The sequence below is a fragment of the Chrysochloris asiatica genome, unplaced genomic scaffold (genome assembly GCF_000296735.1).
Source record: "Chrysochloris asiatica unplaced genomic scaffold, ChrAsi1.0 scaffold00059, whole genome shotgun sequence".
In the NCBI taxonomy this organism is placed as follows: domain Eukaryota; kingdom Metazoa; phylum Chordata; class Mammalia; order Afrosoricida; family Chrysochloridae; genus Chrysochloris; species Chrysochloris asiatica.
The window spans coordinates 14,720,656-14,735,996 of NW_006408577.1; the positions used below are offsets into that span (position 1 = coordinate 14,720,656).

Consider the following 15,341-nt stretch of genomic DNA (forward strand, 5'->3'; position numbering starts at 1 on the left):
TAGGATATGTATATAGTTAATATAACAAATATTCTTCAAAACTCTTTTGCTTTAAATTCTTTGATAAAAATGTTGTTTCCATTTATGAAATGCATGCTAAATCACTGTGTATCTCTCTGGACTCTGAGGTATAGGATTGATGAGACATACATGTTCCTCTGGCATCTTAGACATTGGGGATAGGTCTGGTGGCATGCATGGGTCCCCAGGGATGCTGACAGGTTGATGGGTCACATATGTCCTTACAGATTATACCACCTCATACAATAAATACCTTGTAAAAACAGTAATTTGTAGCGCATGCCCATTTCTTCTGTTTCAAACAGTTATGCAGGTCCCCTTCTGAAACCAGCTGCCCAGTAACCCCAGAGGCAGAAACTGTAGATGAGTGCTGTATGTCCCATGAGTCACAAAGGCCTTAAAGTTACTGTGCCATTTTATATTTCAACAGCAATAGAGTTCTACACACCAGCTGTTATTGTTGGGCTTTTTAATTTAAAAAATTTAGATGTGTAATGGTATCACATGATGGTCTTTATAGTTGCACGTATAGTAAACCTGACATTATTTGGGGGAGTTTTAATAGATGTATAGGTTTGTACAGTGACCACCCAAGTCAGGATGCAGAAGTCCCGTGGTCCAACAAGAGTCCTCTGTTGCTCAGCTGCAGTCACAACCTCTCCTGCCCCTAATCTTTGGCAACCACTGATCTATTCTGTCCCAAACCGTTTCCCTTTACCAGAATGTCATATAAGTGAAATTACAGTATATGACCCTCTTGAGATTAGCTTCTCAATCAGCATAATGCCTTTAAGATTTATCCATTTAGTGTGTGGGGTCCTGTAGGACTACTAACCATACAAGGTCAGTGATTCAAACACACCAGCCACCCCTCAGAAATCCTATAAAGGATTGCTATTTGTCAGAACTGACTCAATGGTACTTTAGTTCTCTTTATTACTGTTCCAGCTTCTGGCACTTATGTAACTGCTATAAGTATGAGTTTTATGTGAACACAACTTTCTCTATAGTAGTGACCTAGAAACAGGTTTACAAGCTAAGTGTATGTTTATTAGAATTCAAACTCTTTTTCTTGAGTGGCTGTGTCATTTTGCGTTCCCACCAGCAATGTATCAGGAGTTCAGCTGCTTTGCACTCATTAGCACTTGGTTCTATCATTTGGTTTACCCATCATAAAAAGTGTGTAGAGGTATTATCTATGTTTATAATTTTCATTTTTCTAATGGTGCTATAGGCTAAAGAACTGGACTGCTTACCACAAAGTCGATGGTTCAAACCCATCAGCTGTTTCTTGGACTCCCTGTAGAGTTACTTAACAGTCACTAATGATGTTGAACATGTTTTCTTTTTTCATATGCTTGCTTGCCATCCATAGGTGTCTTAGGTGAAATAGCTGTTCAAGTCTTTTATCTACTTAAACAAACTGGATTCTTTGTTACTATTGTTTAGTTTGACACTTCCTTTTTATTCCTTTTTTTCAGAAAGTTTTAAAATTTGATGAAGTTTGTTTTACTGGATGTTTGGTGTCCTAAGAACTCTTTGCTGAACCCAAGATCATAGATACTTTGTATTTTCTTGTAAAACTTAATTTTGCAACACTTAGAAAAGATTACCCTTTTTCCATGAAGTGTGTATGTTAGTCAAAAATCAGTTGGCCACATTTGTGTGGGTCATTCTGAGCTCCAAATCTGTCTCATAGATTTGTGTTATCCTTTCACCCCCATAGTATGAGGGGCTTCAAAAAGTTCATGGAAAACTTTTATTTCATTTCTCCATGAACTTCTTGAAGCTGCTGTGTAGGGTCTCTTTCTTGTAGCTTTATACCCATTTAAGAAGTTGGATAGTATGAATCCTTTAAGGTTGCTCTTTTCAATATTGTTTAGGACTTTCTAGTGTTGTGGACTCCTAGTGTAATGTTCTCTCTGTCCCCCTCTCTCAGGGCTCTGAGGAATCAGCCACGAGTCACCACTTGTCAGTAAGCATTCGTTCCCAGGCAGTTTATTGCAAAGTGAAAGGACACTTCAAAGAGACAAGTGGGTCCGTCTCTGGTAGTGGAGAAGACCCCGTGGAGTCAAGGGCTTGATCATTAAGTACAGTTTTTCTCTTCCTGGTTTCAGCTGCCTTCCCCTAGAAGCAGGTCTGATGCTGCTCTTCACGGATTACTTAAGAATCAAATATAATCCTCCCCTCACGTAAGATGTAAAGGGGTGTAGGGTACTATTACCCACCCCCCTTATGTTTCCTTTGTGGTTGTCCGCTATTTTGACTCTGCTTGGTGGTTTGGACCTCAAGGTTTCTTGCCTTGATTCCTTTTACCCTTTATGTGGGTGTCAATAAGCTAACTGCCCTGTCCTTTACTGTGTATCTCTTAACTGCTCAATTCAGTGTGGCACTGTAGGGTCAGCACTGTATTTTGAACCACAAGGTCAGCAGTTCAAACCCAGGAGCTGATCCTTGGAAACCCTATGAGTCAAACTACTCAAAGGCACTTAACCAAGTGTCTCTTAATTCTAAACTGTATATGGAACACAGTGTCTCTATGATAATTTCTGCTTGGAATTTTGCTGGAATTGTGCTATATAGGTGAACTTGGGAAGAACTGACATCTTTAACAATACTGAGTCTTCAAATAATTAACACAATCTCTTTAGGTTCTTGTTCTCAGTACTTTTCTTTCATATACTTTATTTGATGTAATTGAGAATAGCATTAATTTTGTCTTCTAGTTGCAACCAAGGTATATAGAAATTTAATAGATCAATCTTTAGACTTTACTAAAATCAAACCACACTGACTAGGACCTCCAATTCAACATTACATTGAAATACAATTAATATCCAAGTGTTTACATTGAAATACAATTAATATCCAAGTGTTCAATCTTTTACCAGTAAGTTTAACATTAGTTTGTGGAATTCCTATCTGCAGTTTGCTGTTAATTATTATGAATGGGTGTGTTTTGTCAAATGACTTCCTTACATCTAGTATGACCATCTGATTTTTCTCCTTTGTTTAATAATAGTGAATTATATTTACATTCTTGGTATAACTTGCACTTGGTCATTATGTCCTGGTGTGGTGCTGTGGGTTAATGGGCCAGACTACAAAGCCGTTTGAACTGCAAGATTGGTAGTTCAAGCTCATCATTTGCTCCTCGGAAACCCTGTACAGAGTCTCTATGGGTCGGAACCGACTCGACGGCACTTAACATTTTATATATTCTGGATTTGCTGTTTAAATTTTTGGATTTACATTCATGAAGGAAATATTGGCTGGGAGTTTTCTTTTCTTGTAATGCCCCTGGTTCTAGTAACAGGATAATACTGGGATCATATAGAAGTGTTCCCTCCTTCTCTATTTTTGGGCTTGGAAGTGACTTGAGGAGTTTAAATGACAAATTGAGTTTGTTTATTCTTTCTCCAGTTTTGGCAACTTGGTATTGACAAAGTTGATAAGATCCCTTTTTAGCTTCTTAGTGTATGTCTTCTTAGGCTCTGTAGTGATGTCCTTTTTATCATAATCATTCTAAATAGATATATTAGTTCTTAAATTCATTTGCCTCTATTGTTTCATTGATTTTTGCTCTTATCTGTATTATTTCCTTCCTTTTACATGGCTTTTCTTTTAGATAGAAGTGCATACTACAATTCTGATGTTACATTATTTAGTTGAACATAACAAGAAGGCTTTAAAAAGTCTAGGGAAACACTCTTATCATTTACAAAGTAAACATTACACTCACCTTCATAGAGACTTCACTTTTCCCTTTAGTTGTAAGGTTTTACTTGCTATTATATTGTTCTCATGTTATGCAGCTAAATCTTATTTCCCCTCAAATAATTTTTGATAGCTATAAACCTGCAACTTTTTTATCCATTGGTTAATGCGCTGGACTGCAAAGTCTGTTTGAACCGCAAGGTGGGCGGTTAAAGCTCACCAGTTGCTCCTTGGAAACCCTATACAGGTTGGAACCAGCTCTATGGCACTCAACAACATTGTGCCTTAGCAACCCTATGCATATTCAAAGGAAACACCATGTGGTCCAGCGCCATCCTCACAATTGTTATGTTTGTGCTCATTGTCAATCCTTCACTGACCCTCCACCAAGCACAATGTTGTTTTCCTGAGAATGTCTGAAGTTATGTCTCATCATCATCCTGGCTTCTAATTGTATCTTTGTATCATGTATTATCCTTTTAATGGTCTGTTCTGTTTTCCCCCTTAGTTATTATCTAGTGCTGCTATAACAGAAATACTACACGTGAGACCTTAAACTAATTTTCTCAGGTTGTTGGTTCCGATTCATAGCAATCTTATATAGGGTTTTTTTGTTGTTTTTTGATTTAAGATTTTTTATTGTGGATTCAGTGAAAGTTTACATTCAACAAATCATACACCTTGTTTCATTACAATGATTATAATCCCCTGCATGTACCATCAGTTCACAGTATTTCTCTCTATTCACTTTAGCTTTTAAAAAAACAAAACAAAAAAAAAACCCACTCTGGAGAATAGGTTAATTTACATCTCCAAAGGGCACAAGTCTGGATGCTTCACTTTCAGCTCTAGCCCTCTGTGGCTATGTTCTTGTACATGGGCTCAAGTATCCTCAGTTCTCACCACACTTTGGACCAACCAGCCCTTCCTCTTCTCTCTCTCATCTCCAGGTGAATGGGATTCAGGAGAGTGGGGTTGAACTCAGCCCATTTCTTCATTGCTGCCTTTCCCCTCTTCAACTCACCAGTAGACCACTGTGGTCACCAACAAGCTTACATGTTTATTTGTGTGTTCCTTTTGCATTTCAGTCTTAAAGGGGAGTTTGTCCTGAAGGAACTTGATTGCTTGCCTTGATGTCTTCCTGGCAAACAGCTTGCTTATTCTTGTAGTAGTCTGACATGCTGACATTTTTGTTTTGGGTTTTTCCTTATGATCTTTCTTTGAAGACTGTAGCTTTTCCAGTCTGCCTGTCCTTTCTAGTGGGAATGGCCCACCTCATAAGATTCCTTCCCTCTAAGGTCGTCCTGTTCACTACAAAGACTTTGCAAGAGGCCTATTTCACTGGGCAAGTTCTAGAACCCCTTTTAGGTATTCCAATCAGTTATAGCTGAAGACGGGCTTACAACAAGTTTTCTCTAATCATGTTTCCCAACATACCTTTCTATTCCACTCAAGTGTAAGTCAAGCATTTTAGTATATTTCCCTTGTTCAAGCTATACCCAGAGCCCTGTATTTCCAAGGTTGAGCATGCATCACTATTTACCTGTGTCCCACTTAGGCCACACATACCTGTCAGTGTTCCCCTATCTATCATATTCTTCCGCCTTCTCCCCCTTCTTGTATTGCCCACCCCATTTCTTCCCTCTATTTAAGACAGTCTATTTTATCCTGTAATCTACCTGAATCTCTGTTACTTTGTGTTTACCTGCTTTCACATTATATTTGTTTTGATCATAGACTGACCTTCCAGATCCTTTGTTCTTGACTCTTCCATTTTGTTGACTTGAGTTCAGGGTGATGCTGCCACGTACGTCATTCTGTAGTTGTTGTCTGGTCTTGTCGGTTCTCAGCCCACAGAACTTCTTTAGGATGTTTCATAGCAGGTTTGGCTTTGGCAAAATCCCTTAGCTTCTGTTTATCCTGGAGTGTTTTGATTACACCATCATAATTTGATTGACAGCTTTGCTGGGTAGAGGATTCTTGGGTGGCAGTTTTTTTCTTTCAGAGTTTTATATATATGTCTCCCCATTGCCTTCTTGCCTGCATGGTTTCTTTTGAGAGATCTGGGCTTAATTCGATTTGCTTGCCTTTATCTGTTTCACTTCTCTTTCCCCTAGCTGCTTTCAGGATCCTGTAGGTCTCCTCTGTGGATTTGTCTGATTCTTCCTGTTTCGGAGTGCCAATAATTCATGTTGTTCACCATGAGTCTTAGGCCTTCTTCAGATTTTTTTTAACCTTTTTTTGTGTTTGTTCTTCTATCTTAGTAGTGTTGAGAGATTTATCTTCTAGCTCACTAGTTCTGGCTTCTATCTCTTCAATTCTAATCTTTTGCCCATATCTGATATTCTGTTATTAATCATTTCTCTTTCTATATGTTTTGAATTATTTCCAATGCTGTATCTATCTTATTTGATTGTTCCTGTAGTGCTTTCTTGACTTTTTATTTTTCTCAGTTCCTTCTCAGGCATTTCCAAAGCCTGCCCATCTTTCAGTATGTAATGTAGGTCTACTTCCAGCTCATTTGTCTCAGTCACTTTTTTATCTCGTTTCTGGACATGTGCAGATATGGTCATCTGCTTCTGTTTTTTTTTGGCATATTCAGGAATTATCTGTGGCCTTAAATACTTACATGGGTATGTATTTTCAAGATGCCACTGCTTGTCATTTTGACGTAACTTAGGATTTAATTTCCAGTTATATTGTCTCTTTAAATTTTGAGGAGATCTGTGTGCATGCATAGTAGAACCCTCTGAGGGTGGGGCTGGGGTGTCCGCTTGCTGAAGCACCCCTATAGTCACCAGAATAGAGGTGCACAGATAACGAATGTCCACACCTTTATCTCCGCAGTTCTGTCAAGCATCCGTGGTGGCTCTGGGAACAGCTGAGTGTCTTTAATTAGAAAGCAATGGATTTCTTGGCTTCTGCTACAAATTCCTCTAGCTGTAAGCTTCTAAATATTCGTTTATATGTGGTTCAGAATTCTGGCACCACTCCCTGAGCCTGCTTTGTCCAGTATTCTGTGTTGTTTGCCGGTTGAGCTCCTCACTGAACTTCCAGCCGAGCCACCATCTAGTATGTTTGAATTGTTGACCTAGTGGTCTACATTGTTGACCTAGTGGTCTACTGTAGTATCCCTACAGCACCACACCAGGACTCCACAGTTTGTAGGCTAGAAGTTCAAATTCAGGGGGAAGGTTTTCTTTACTAGTTCTGGAGGAAGGTTCTTTGATCTTTTTCTGCTCAAGCTTCATGTGGCATGGCATATCTTACCTTATTTCTGCTTGCTCACTGGTTTAATCTTCTATACATCCTACACTAATCCTATTTCATTAACATAAAATAACCACATTACAGCTATTTTGGTAGTAAACAAATTCAATCCATAACACTCACTCTGTCCTTTAGCCTTGATAGATTTTTGCTCAAACATTTTGTGATTTGGGTAAAATAGAAAGTTTACCATTTGTATGCTCCAGTTTGGTGACACTGTTTGTCGTCCGTTCTAAGGAGTTCAGTTTCAGTCCTGCAGTGTCTATACGCAGTCTGTTCCTATTGTGAACCTTTTAGAACAAATACCAAGTAGCCAGGGTTCACAAAGTCCATCAGTCCTCTGGACTAATTGAAGAAAATCAGACCGAGGAAACATTCTTTCCCCCTTCCATACAAGAGACTGATAATTACATCTTTAAGATCCCAGTCATTATTCACCAAAGGCACTCCAGGGAGTGTAGCTGGTTATGAGTTAGAATCTATCAGCCACTTCACCGAAGAAAGAAGAAATTTACAGCCTTAGAAACCCTGTGTTCCTTTAACCACCAACGAGTCCTGGTGTGGCACTGCAGGTTAATAATGCAAGGTCAGTGGTTCAAACTCACCAGCCACTCCTCAGAAACTGTATACAGGATTGCTATATCAGAACTGATAGGCTTAATGACAACTATTCACCAAGTAGGATACAGAACATTGCCTTGGTTATGCCAATTAACCTTGGTGTCTCCCCCAAGACTACAGTCCGGAGTCTACAGGCCAAGTAATTCATTCCCTGCAGGTACTTAGGGGCGAAGTTATAAAAACTTGAGACCTATATTATATACTCTTCTAGTATACAAATGTTATTTTGTAAAGTACCATCATCGAGTCAGTTCTGACCCTGTTCAGGGCGTCTGAGGAGCTTGAACTACCAACCTTGCAGTCCAGCACATTAACCCACAGTGCCACACAGGACTCCATGGATGTATTTACAGCATATATAAATACAAATGTAGAAATATCCTGTCAAACCTGTATATGCAACCATGGTGTGGTGCTGTGGGTTAATATGCTGGACTGCAAAGTTGGTTTGAACTGAAAGGCTGTCGGTACAAACTCATCAGCCGCTCCTCAGAAATCCTATACAGGGTCAGTAGGGGTCAGAACTGACTCAACAGCATTTAACATCCATATAATTTTTCAGAAAATTAATCATATAGTTCAATTCTTCTACTTTCCATTTCTGATGAAATTCCCTATTTGTAGTCTTTATGATCATTTACTCTTTATGTACACCAAATGCTGGGTCAGCATAGGGCCTGCTTCTTCACATCTAATGTTCATTAATATAATTGTTATGTGCCGTGGAGTCGGCTCCGACTCATAGCAACCCTGTACAGGATTTCTGAGGCTGTAAATCTTTACGAGAGCAGAAAGCCTCATCTTTCTCCCACGGAACAGCTGGTAGTTTTGAACTGCTGACCTTGCGGTTCGCAGCCCGATTCGTAACCACTACGCTACTACCAGAGCTCCTTCATTAATATAATACACATGTGGAAAATACTTTATGTGGTAATGAATGAGTTTTAAGAGCATGACCCTTGAGCGAAGGGATTAGAAAAACACAGCCTATAGACTAGGCTTCAGTTTTTGTTAATGATCAAGTGATATAGAACGGATCAAGTGATATAGAACGGTTTCTACATGTTGCTTAATCATAGAGCATTTTGTATCTTACATCTTCAAAATGCACCCTCCTCCCTTCTTTTGACAGGTAAACACTACATGTGAAGAGTGGTGAAAGGGAGCGCTGATCCCTGGAGAGGGAAAACACTGGTCAGCATCACGTGGACTTACAACCCAAAGTGCAGTCTGGAGATGCTGCTAAAGTAGTTTTGCTACCGCTTTCCTCCATTCCGTCAAAACTCTTCACAACATGGGCTGCATGAAATCAAAGCAAACGTTCCCATTTCCTACCACATTAGAGAATGAGAAGCGACATGCAAGTGAAGAAAGTTTTATGCCAGAGGGGCGACTGCTACCAAGGATGCCTTTGCCAGTTGTTAAAGAGAAAGTGGAGACACCCACCGAGCCCAATAGTTTGATCCTCGAATATGCACACCGTCTGTCCCAGGAAATCTTGAATGATGCCTTGCAGCAGTGGGCATGCAATAACATCAGATACTGTGATATCCCATACATTGAGAGTGAGGGGCCCTGACGCGGAAGGGTAACTCTTCCTTCATCTGTGGTTAGAGTTGGTGCTAGTTTTAAATACATGAAACAAAAGCAAAAACTGGTGTGAATAGTAAAATAACTCTTTTTAAAAGTATAACTTACCTAGCGTAGGGACACAACATGAAATGTGTTGAACAGTTCTATGTTAGTATCAGTTCCTACTTGCTTGATCTTGGGTTTAGTCATTTAAGGGCAACAGTAATCAGCTAGCTGCATGTGATACAACCAAAGAAAATACTTAAAACATAATTCATACCGTTCAAGTAACTACTTATATTAATTTACATCCACACAAACAAGCTAAAGACTTGAAAAGGAATCAGCATTTAAGCCATAGTGATTATCAGGGAGTCTTGGTTATTAAAATCATCAACCATTAGAAAATGTTCAACTTAAACCCTGTCCTTTTTAAGATATTTATTTTTGTAGAATAAGAACATAACTATCATCTTGAGTCTCAGGGCCCTAACTAACCACAGTTGCTACTAGATGACTTAGACCTTATGTCTTAAAAAGATGTATAAAAGCCATGATGTTCCATAAATGTCCACTGCATTGAATTAAAACCCAGTGATAAAACTATATAAGAAAATCTTAAAATAACAGAAGCGTCGTCTTCAAGGTAAAAGGAAAACCATGGCATCAGTGCTAACTGTACAAAAGCCAAGCTGTCTTACCTGGCTTACTAAGCACTCATTCTTAATGTCTGGTTGACTGGTGGTACTGTCATCATTCAAACAACTGTGGCACCTGATATAATGCACAGGATTTATGGTTACACTGCAGAACAGAGACTAACACTCCTCCAATGAAACAAAGTCAACCCATGCTTTAAAGAGTACTCATGTATTTTTTTAAATGGCAACACAATGCCTGTAGAGCAGTTATAGCCATAAAGTTTAGCAGTCTTTAAAATGTTTTTTAACTGCCAAAGCACACTCCCTACCCCCACCAATTATTTTTTTTAAAAATTAAGTACTGTTTGAGACTTCAATGGTAACTGAAAATTTGAGGACAACTGAAAATTTGAGGACAATTGGGAGGAAGATATAAACTTGTAGGAAAATTGGAACTGGCTGTCTAGAATTGCCTTTTCATCAAGATTTGCTCCACATTGAGTAGGGAATTACTTATGTTGGATCATCTTATTAAATTACAATAGATCCTTGTCATTTGATGGCAGAAAAAGTCTTGTAGTCTCTAGTGAGATAGGCATTTGGCCTTGTAAACAGGCAGAAAAGCTACCTCTAATTTTAACGATTATACTTTAAACCCCACAACCCAATGTAGTGAATTCTGCAAAGAAATGGCTCTTAAAGATGAGCAATGTGCCATTTTTAGTTGCTTTTGCACACGACCATTTCACATGAATGTCACATAGTTCCAAGATCTATACTTTCCTACTGTTTTAGAATCATATGTTATTAGGTGCCATCGAGTAGGTACCGAATCATAGTGACCTTATTATGCACAGCAGAACAAAACACTGCCCGAACGTGGACCAACCTCACTATTGTTGCCACGCTTGAGTCCACCATTGCTGCTACTTGGCCAATCCCCCTCTTTTTCTCTGACCCTCCACCTTACCAAAAATGATATCCTTCTCCAGAGACTGTTCCCTCCTAACAGCAGTATTGTCCAAAGTATGAGAGACGAAGTTTGGCCATCTTGGCCTCCAAGGAACACTCTGGCTGCACTTCTTCCAACATGGATCTGTTTGTTCTTTTGGCAGCCCATGGAACTTTCAATATTCTCCTCCAACACCATAACTCAAAAGCATAAATTCTTCTACGGTCTTCCTTATTTACTGTCCATGCATATGAGGTTACTGAAAATACCATGGCTGCTGCTTATTATTAGGTAAGGAAAATAATATGGCAAGAAGACAAAAACCTATAAAGTTGTTTATCACAGTAAATATTTCAACTTCACGTTTCTTCTCTGCTCTAGACCCTTATTTCCCAGGGATGTAACAGGGCAGCTGCCAGATATATACCTAGCTCCAACATACCTAGCTCCAAGTCTAGAGTTGTTTGCCACTGCAAAAGCGAGTTTCTAATGTTTTAAACTGAGAGAGAAGACACAAGAGCAATTTTCTTACCAAATTGCTACGTGCCCAGCCACTTCATCTTTCCCTCAGGAACATCCAGTGGAGCAGATGAGCTTCCACCAGTGGACAAACACCCACCAGGTAGCAATTGTGCAAGCAGCAGAGTATCAGGAAATGTGTCGATTCCTTATTTACAAAAATTCACATAACTCCATAAATGTACTTCACTGATGCCCCTTCCTAGTTAGAGTCTTTAGTTACATGCCTATGGTTCCAGAATTCTCAACTTTCCATTGCCTTAGCAGTTCTTTGCCAACTGCTTTTGGCTATTAACACTTATAACAATATTTTGAAGGGAACACAAATGATTGCCATCTTAATCCCAAAGGAATATTATCTGTCTAAATGCCTTATTGTTAAAAATAGACATAATGAATGAATGAAGTAGCATGATACAGTCTTAATATTATTGGCATAAGAAAGGGTACTGCAGATATTATATGCTTATGCCTTCACACTGCATTTGTGTGACTAACATCGGCATATGTCTTCCTTAGAGCTGTGGGCACTGACTCAGAAATACTACTTGCATCTTAGTTCACAGTATTCTAAGTTTTGTTAGCAAATCTTACTCCCTGTAACATGTAGCTATGCAATGGTATATTTTTTTCCAGATATTTTTGTTAAAAAATTTTTGTAACTGTACAATAAAGTCCAGTTACAATGGAGCTCTGGTAGCATAGTGGTTATGAATCGGGCTGCAAACCTTAAGGGTCAGTGGTTCGAAACTGCCAGCTGCTCCGCGGGAGAAAGATGAGGCTTTCTACTCCCGTAAAGATTTACAGCCTCGGAAATCCTGTGCAGCGTCGCTATGAGTCGGAACTGACTCCATGGCACATAACATCAACAGACATAGCCATCTGACTATGTTCCTCACTGTAGTATGCTGTCTAGAATTGTGGTCAAGCTAGAACGTGCCAAGGGGAATAGACTATTATTAAGCTAAGTCTTTAGGAAAGATTACACATTCCTTTCCCCACTTAGCTACAAGAAGTTCAAGAACAACATTAAGAACAAAGGATATCTGATTTCTAAATTGATTGATCTTATTATCACTTCAAATTAAAGCTCTTGATAACTTCTGGGGGGGCGGAAGGTAGCAAGCACTTGAACTGACAGTTGGAATAGATTGGTTCATAGGATATGTATATAGTTAATATAACAAATATTCTTCAAAACTCTTTTGCTTTAAATTCTTTGATAAAAATGTTGTTTCCATTTATGAAATGCATGCTAAATCACTGTGTATCTCTCTGGACTCTGAGGTATAGGATTGATGAGACATACATGTTCCTCTGGCATCTTAGACATTGGGGATAGGTCTGGTGGCATGCATGGGTCCCCAGGGATGCTGACAGGTTGATGGGTCACATATGTCCTTACAGATTATACCACCTCATACAATAAATACCTTGTAAAAACAGTAATTTGTAGCGCATGCCCATTTCTTCTGTTTCAAACAGTTATGCAGGTCCCCTTCTGAAACCAGCTGCCCAGTAACCCCAGAGGCAGAAACTGTAGATGAGTGCTGTATGTCCCATGAGTCACAAAGGCCTTAAAGTTACTGTGCCATTTTATATTTCAACAGCAATAGAGTTCTACACACCAGCTGTTATTGTTGGGCTTTTTAATTTAAAAAATTTAGATGTGTAATGGTATCACATGATGGTCTTTATAGTTGCACGTATAGTAAACCTGACATTATTTGGGGGAGTTTTAATAGATGTATAGGTTTGTACAGTGACCACCCAAGTCAGGATGCAGAAGTCCCGTGGTCCAACAAGAGTCCTCTGTTGCTCAGCTGCAGTCACAACCTCTCCTGCCCCTAATCTTTGGCAACCACTGATCTATTCTGTCCCAAACCGTTTCCCTTTACCAGAATGTCATATAAGTGAAATTACAGTATATGACCCTCTTGAGATTAGCTTCTCAATCAGCATAATGCCTTTAAGATTTATCCATTTAGTGTGTGGGGTCCTGTAGGACTACTAACCATACAAGGTCAGTGATTCAAACACACCAGCCACCCCTCAGAAATCCTATAAAGGATTGCTATTTGTCAGAACTGACTCAATGGTACTTTAGTTCTCTTTATTACTGTTCCAGCTTCTGGCACTTATGTAACTGCTATAAGTATGAGTTTTATGTGAACACAACTTTCTCTATAGTAGTGACCTAGAAACAGGTTTACAAGCTAAGTGTATGTTTATTAGAATTCAAACTCTTTTTCTTGAGTGGCTGTGTCATTTTGCGTTCCCACCAGCAATGTATCAGGAGTTCAGCTGCTTTGCACTCATTAGCACTTGGTTCTATCATTTGGTTTACCCATCATAAAAAGTGTGTAGAGGTATTATCTATGTTTATAATTTTCATTTTTCTAATGGTGCTATAGGCTAAAGAACTGGACTGCTTACCACAAAGTCGATGGTTCAAACCCATCAGCTGTTTCTTGGACTCCCTGTAGAGTTACTTAACAGTCACTAATGATGTTGAACATGTTTTCTTTTTTCATATGCTTGCTTGCCATCCATAGGTGTCTTAGGTGAAATAGCTGTTCAAGTCTTTTATCTACTTAAACAAACTGGATTCTTTGTTACTATTGTTTAGTTTGACACTTCCTTTTTATTCCTTTTTTTCAGAAAGTTTTAAAATTTGATGAAGTTTGTTTTACTGGATGTTTGGTGTCCTAAGAACTCTTTGCTGAACCCAAGATCATAGATACTTTGTATTTTCTTGTAAAACTTAATTTTGCAACACTTAGAAAAGATTACCCTTTTTCCATGAAGTGTGTATGTTAGTCAAAAATCAGTTGGCCACATTTGTGTGGGTCATTCTGAGCTCCAAATCTGTCTCATAGATTTGTGTTATCCTTTCACCCCCATAGTATGAGGGGCTTCAAAAAGTTCATGGAAAACTTTTATTTCATTTCTCCATGAACTTCTTGAAGCTGCTGTGTAGGGTCTCTTTCTTGTAGCTTTATACCCATTTAAGAAGTTGGATAGTATGAATCCTTTAAGGTTGCTCTTTTCAATATTGTTTAGGACTTTCTAGTGTTGTGGACTCCTAGTGTAATGTTCTCTCTGTCCCCCTCTCTCAGGGCTCTGAGGAATCAGCCACGAGTCACCACTTGTCAGTAAGCATTCGTTCCCAGGCAGTTTATTGCAAAGTGAAAGGACACTTCAAAGAGACAAGTGGGTCCGTCTCTGGTAGTGGAGAAGACCCCGTGGAGTCAAGGGCTTGATCATTAAGTACAGTTTTTCTCTTCCTGGTTTCAGCTGCCTTCCCCTAGAAGCAGGTCTGATGCTGCTCTTCACGGATTACTTAAGAATCAAATATAATCCTCCCCTCACGTAAGATGTAAAGGGGTGTAGGGTACTATTACCCACCCCCCTTATGTTTCCTTTGTGGTTGTCCGCTATTTTGACTCTGCTTGGTGGTTTGGACCTCAAGGTTTCTTGCCTTGATTCCTTTTACCCTTTATGTGGGTGTCAATAAGCTAACTGCCCTGTCCTTTACTGTGTATCTCTTAACTGCTCAATTCAGTGTGGCACTGTAGGGTCAGCACTGTATTTTGAACCACAAGGTCAGCAGTTCAAACCCAGGAGCTGATCCTTGGAAACCCTATGAGTCAAACTACTCAAAGGCACTTAACCAAGTGTCTCTTAATTCTAAACTGTATATGGAACACAGTGTCTCTATGATAATTTCTGCTTGGAATTTTGCTGGAATTGTGCTATATAGGTGAACTTGGGAAGAACTGACATCTTTAACAATACTGAGTCTTCAAATAATTAACACAATCTCTTTAGGTTCTTGTTCTCAGTACTTTTCTTTCATATACTTTATTTGATGTAATTGAGAATAGCATTAATTTTGTCTTCTAGTTGCAACCAAGGTATATAGAAATTTAATAGATCAATCTTTAGACTTTACTAAAATCAAACCACACTGACTAGGACCTCCAATTCAACATTACATTGAAATACAATTAATATCCAAGTGTTTA

At 39.0% G+C, this 15,341-nt stretch overlaps 1 protein-coding gene across 1 annotated transcript; it reads left to right on the plus strand.

Moving 5' to 3' along the window:
* Nucleotides 1–8,923: 8,923 nt before the first annotated feature.
* Nucleotides 8,924–9,208, plus strand: LOC102842226 (chromosome unknown open reading frame, human C2orf88). Its single transcript, XM_006864046.1, has one exon. The coding sequence runs from the start codon at nt 8,924–8,926 to the stop codon at nt 9,206–9,208; it is 285 nt and encodes a 94-aa protein (XP_006864108.1).
* The last annotated feature ends 6,133 nt before the right edge of the window (nt 9,209–15,341 follow it).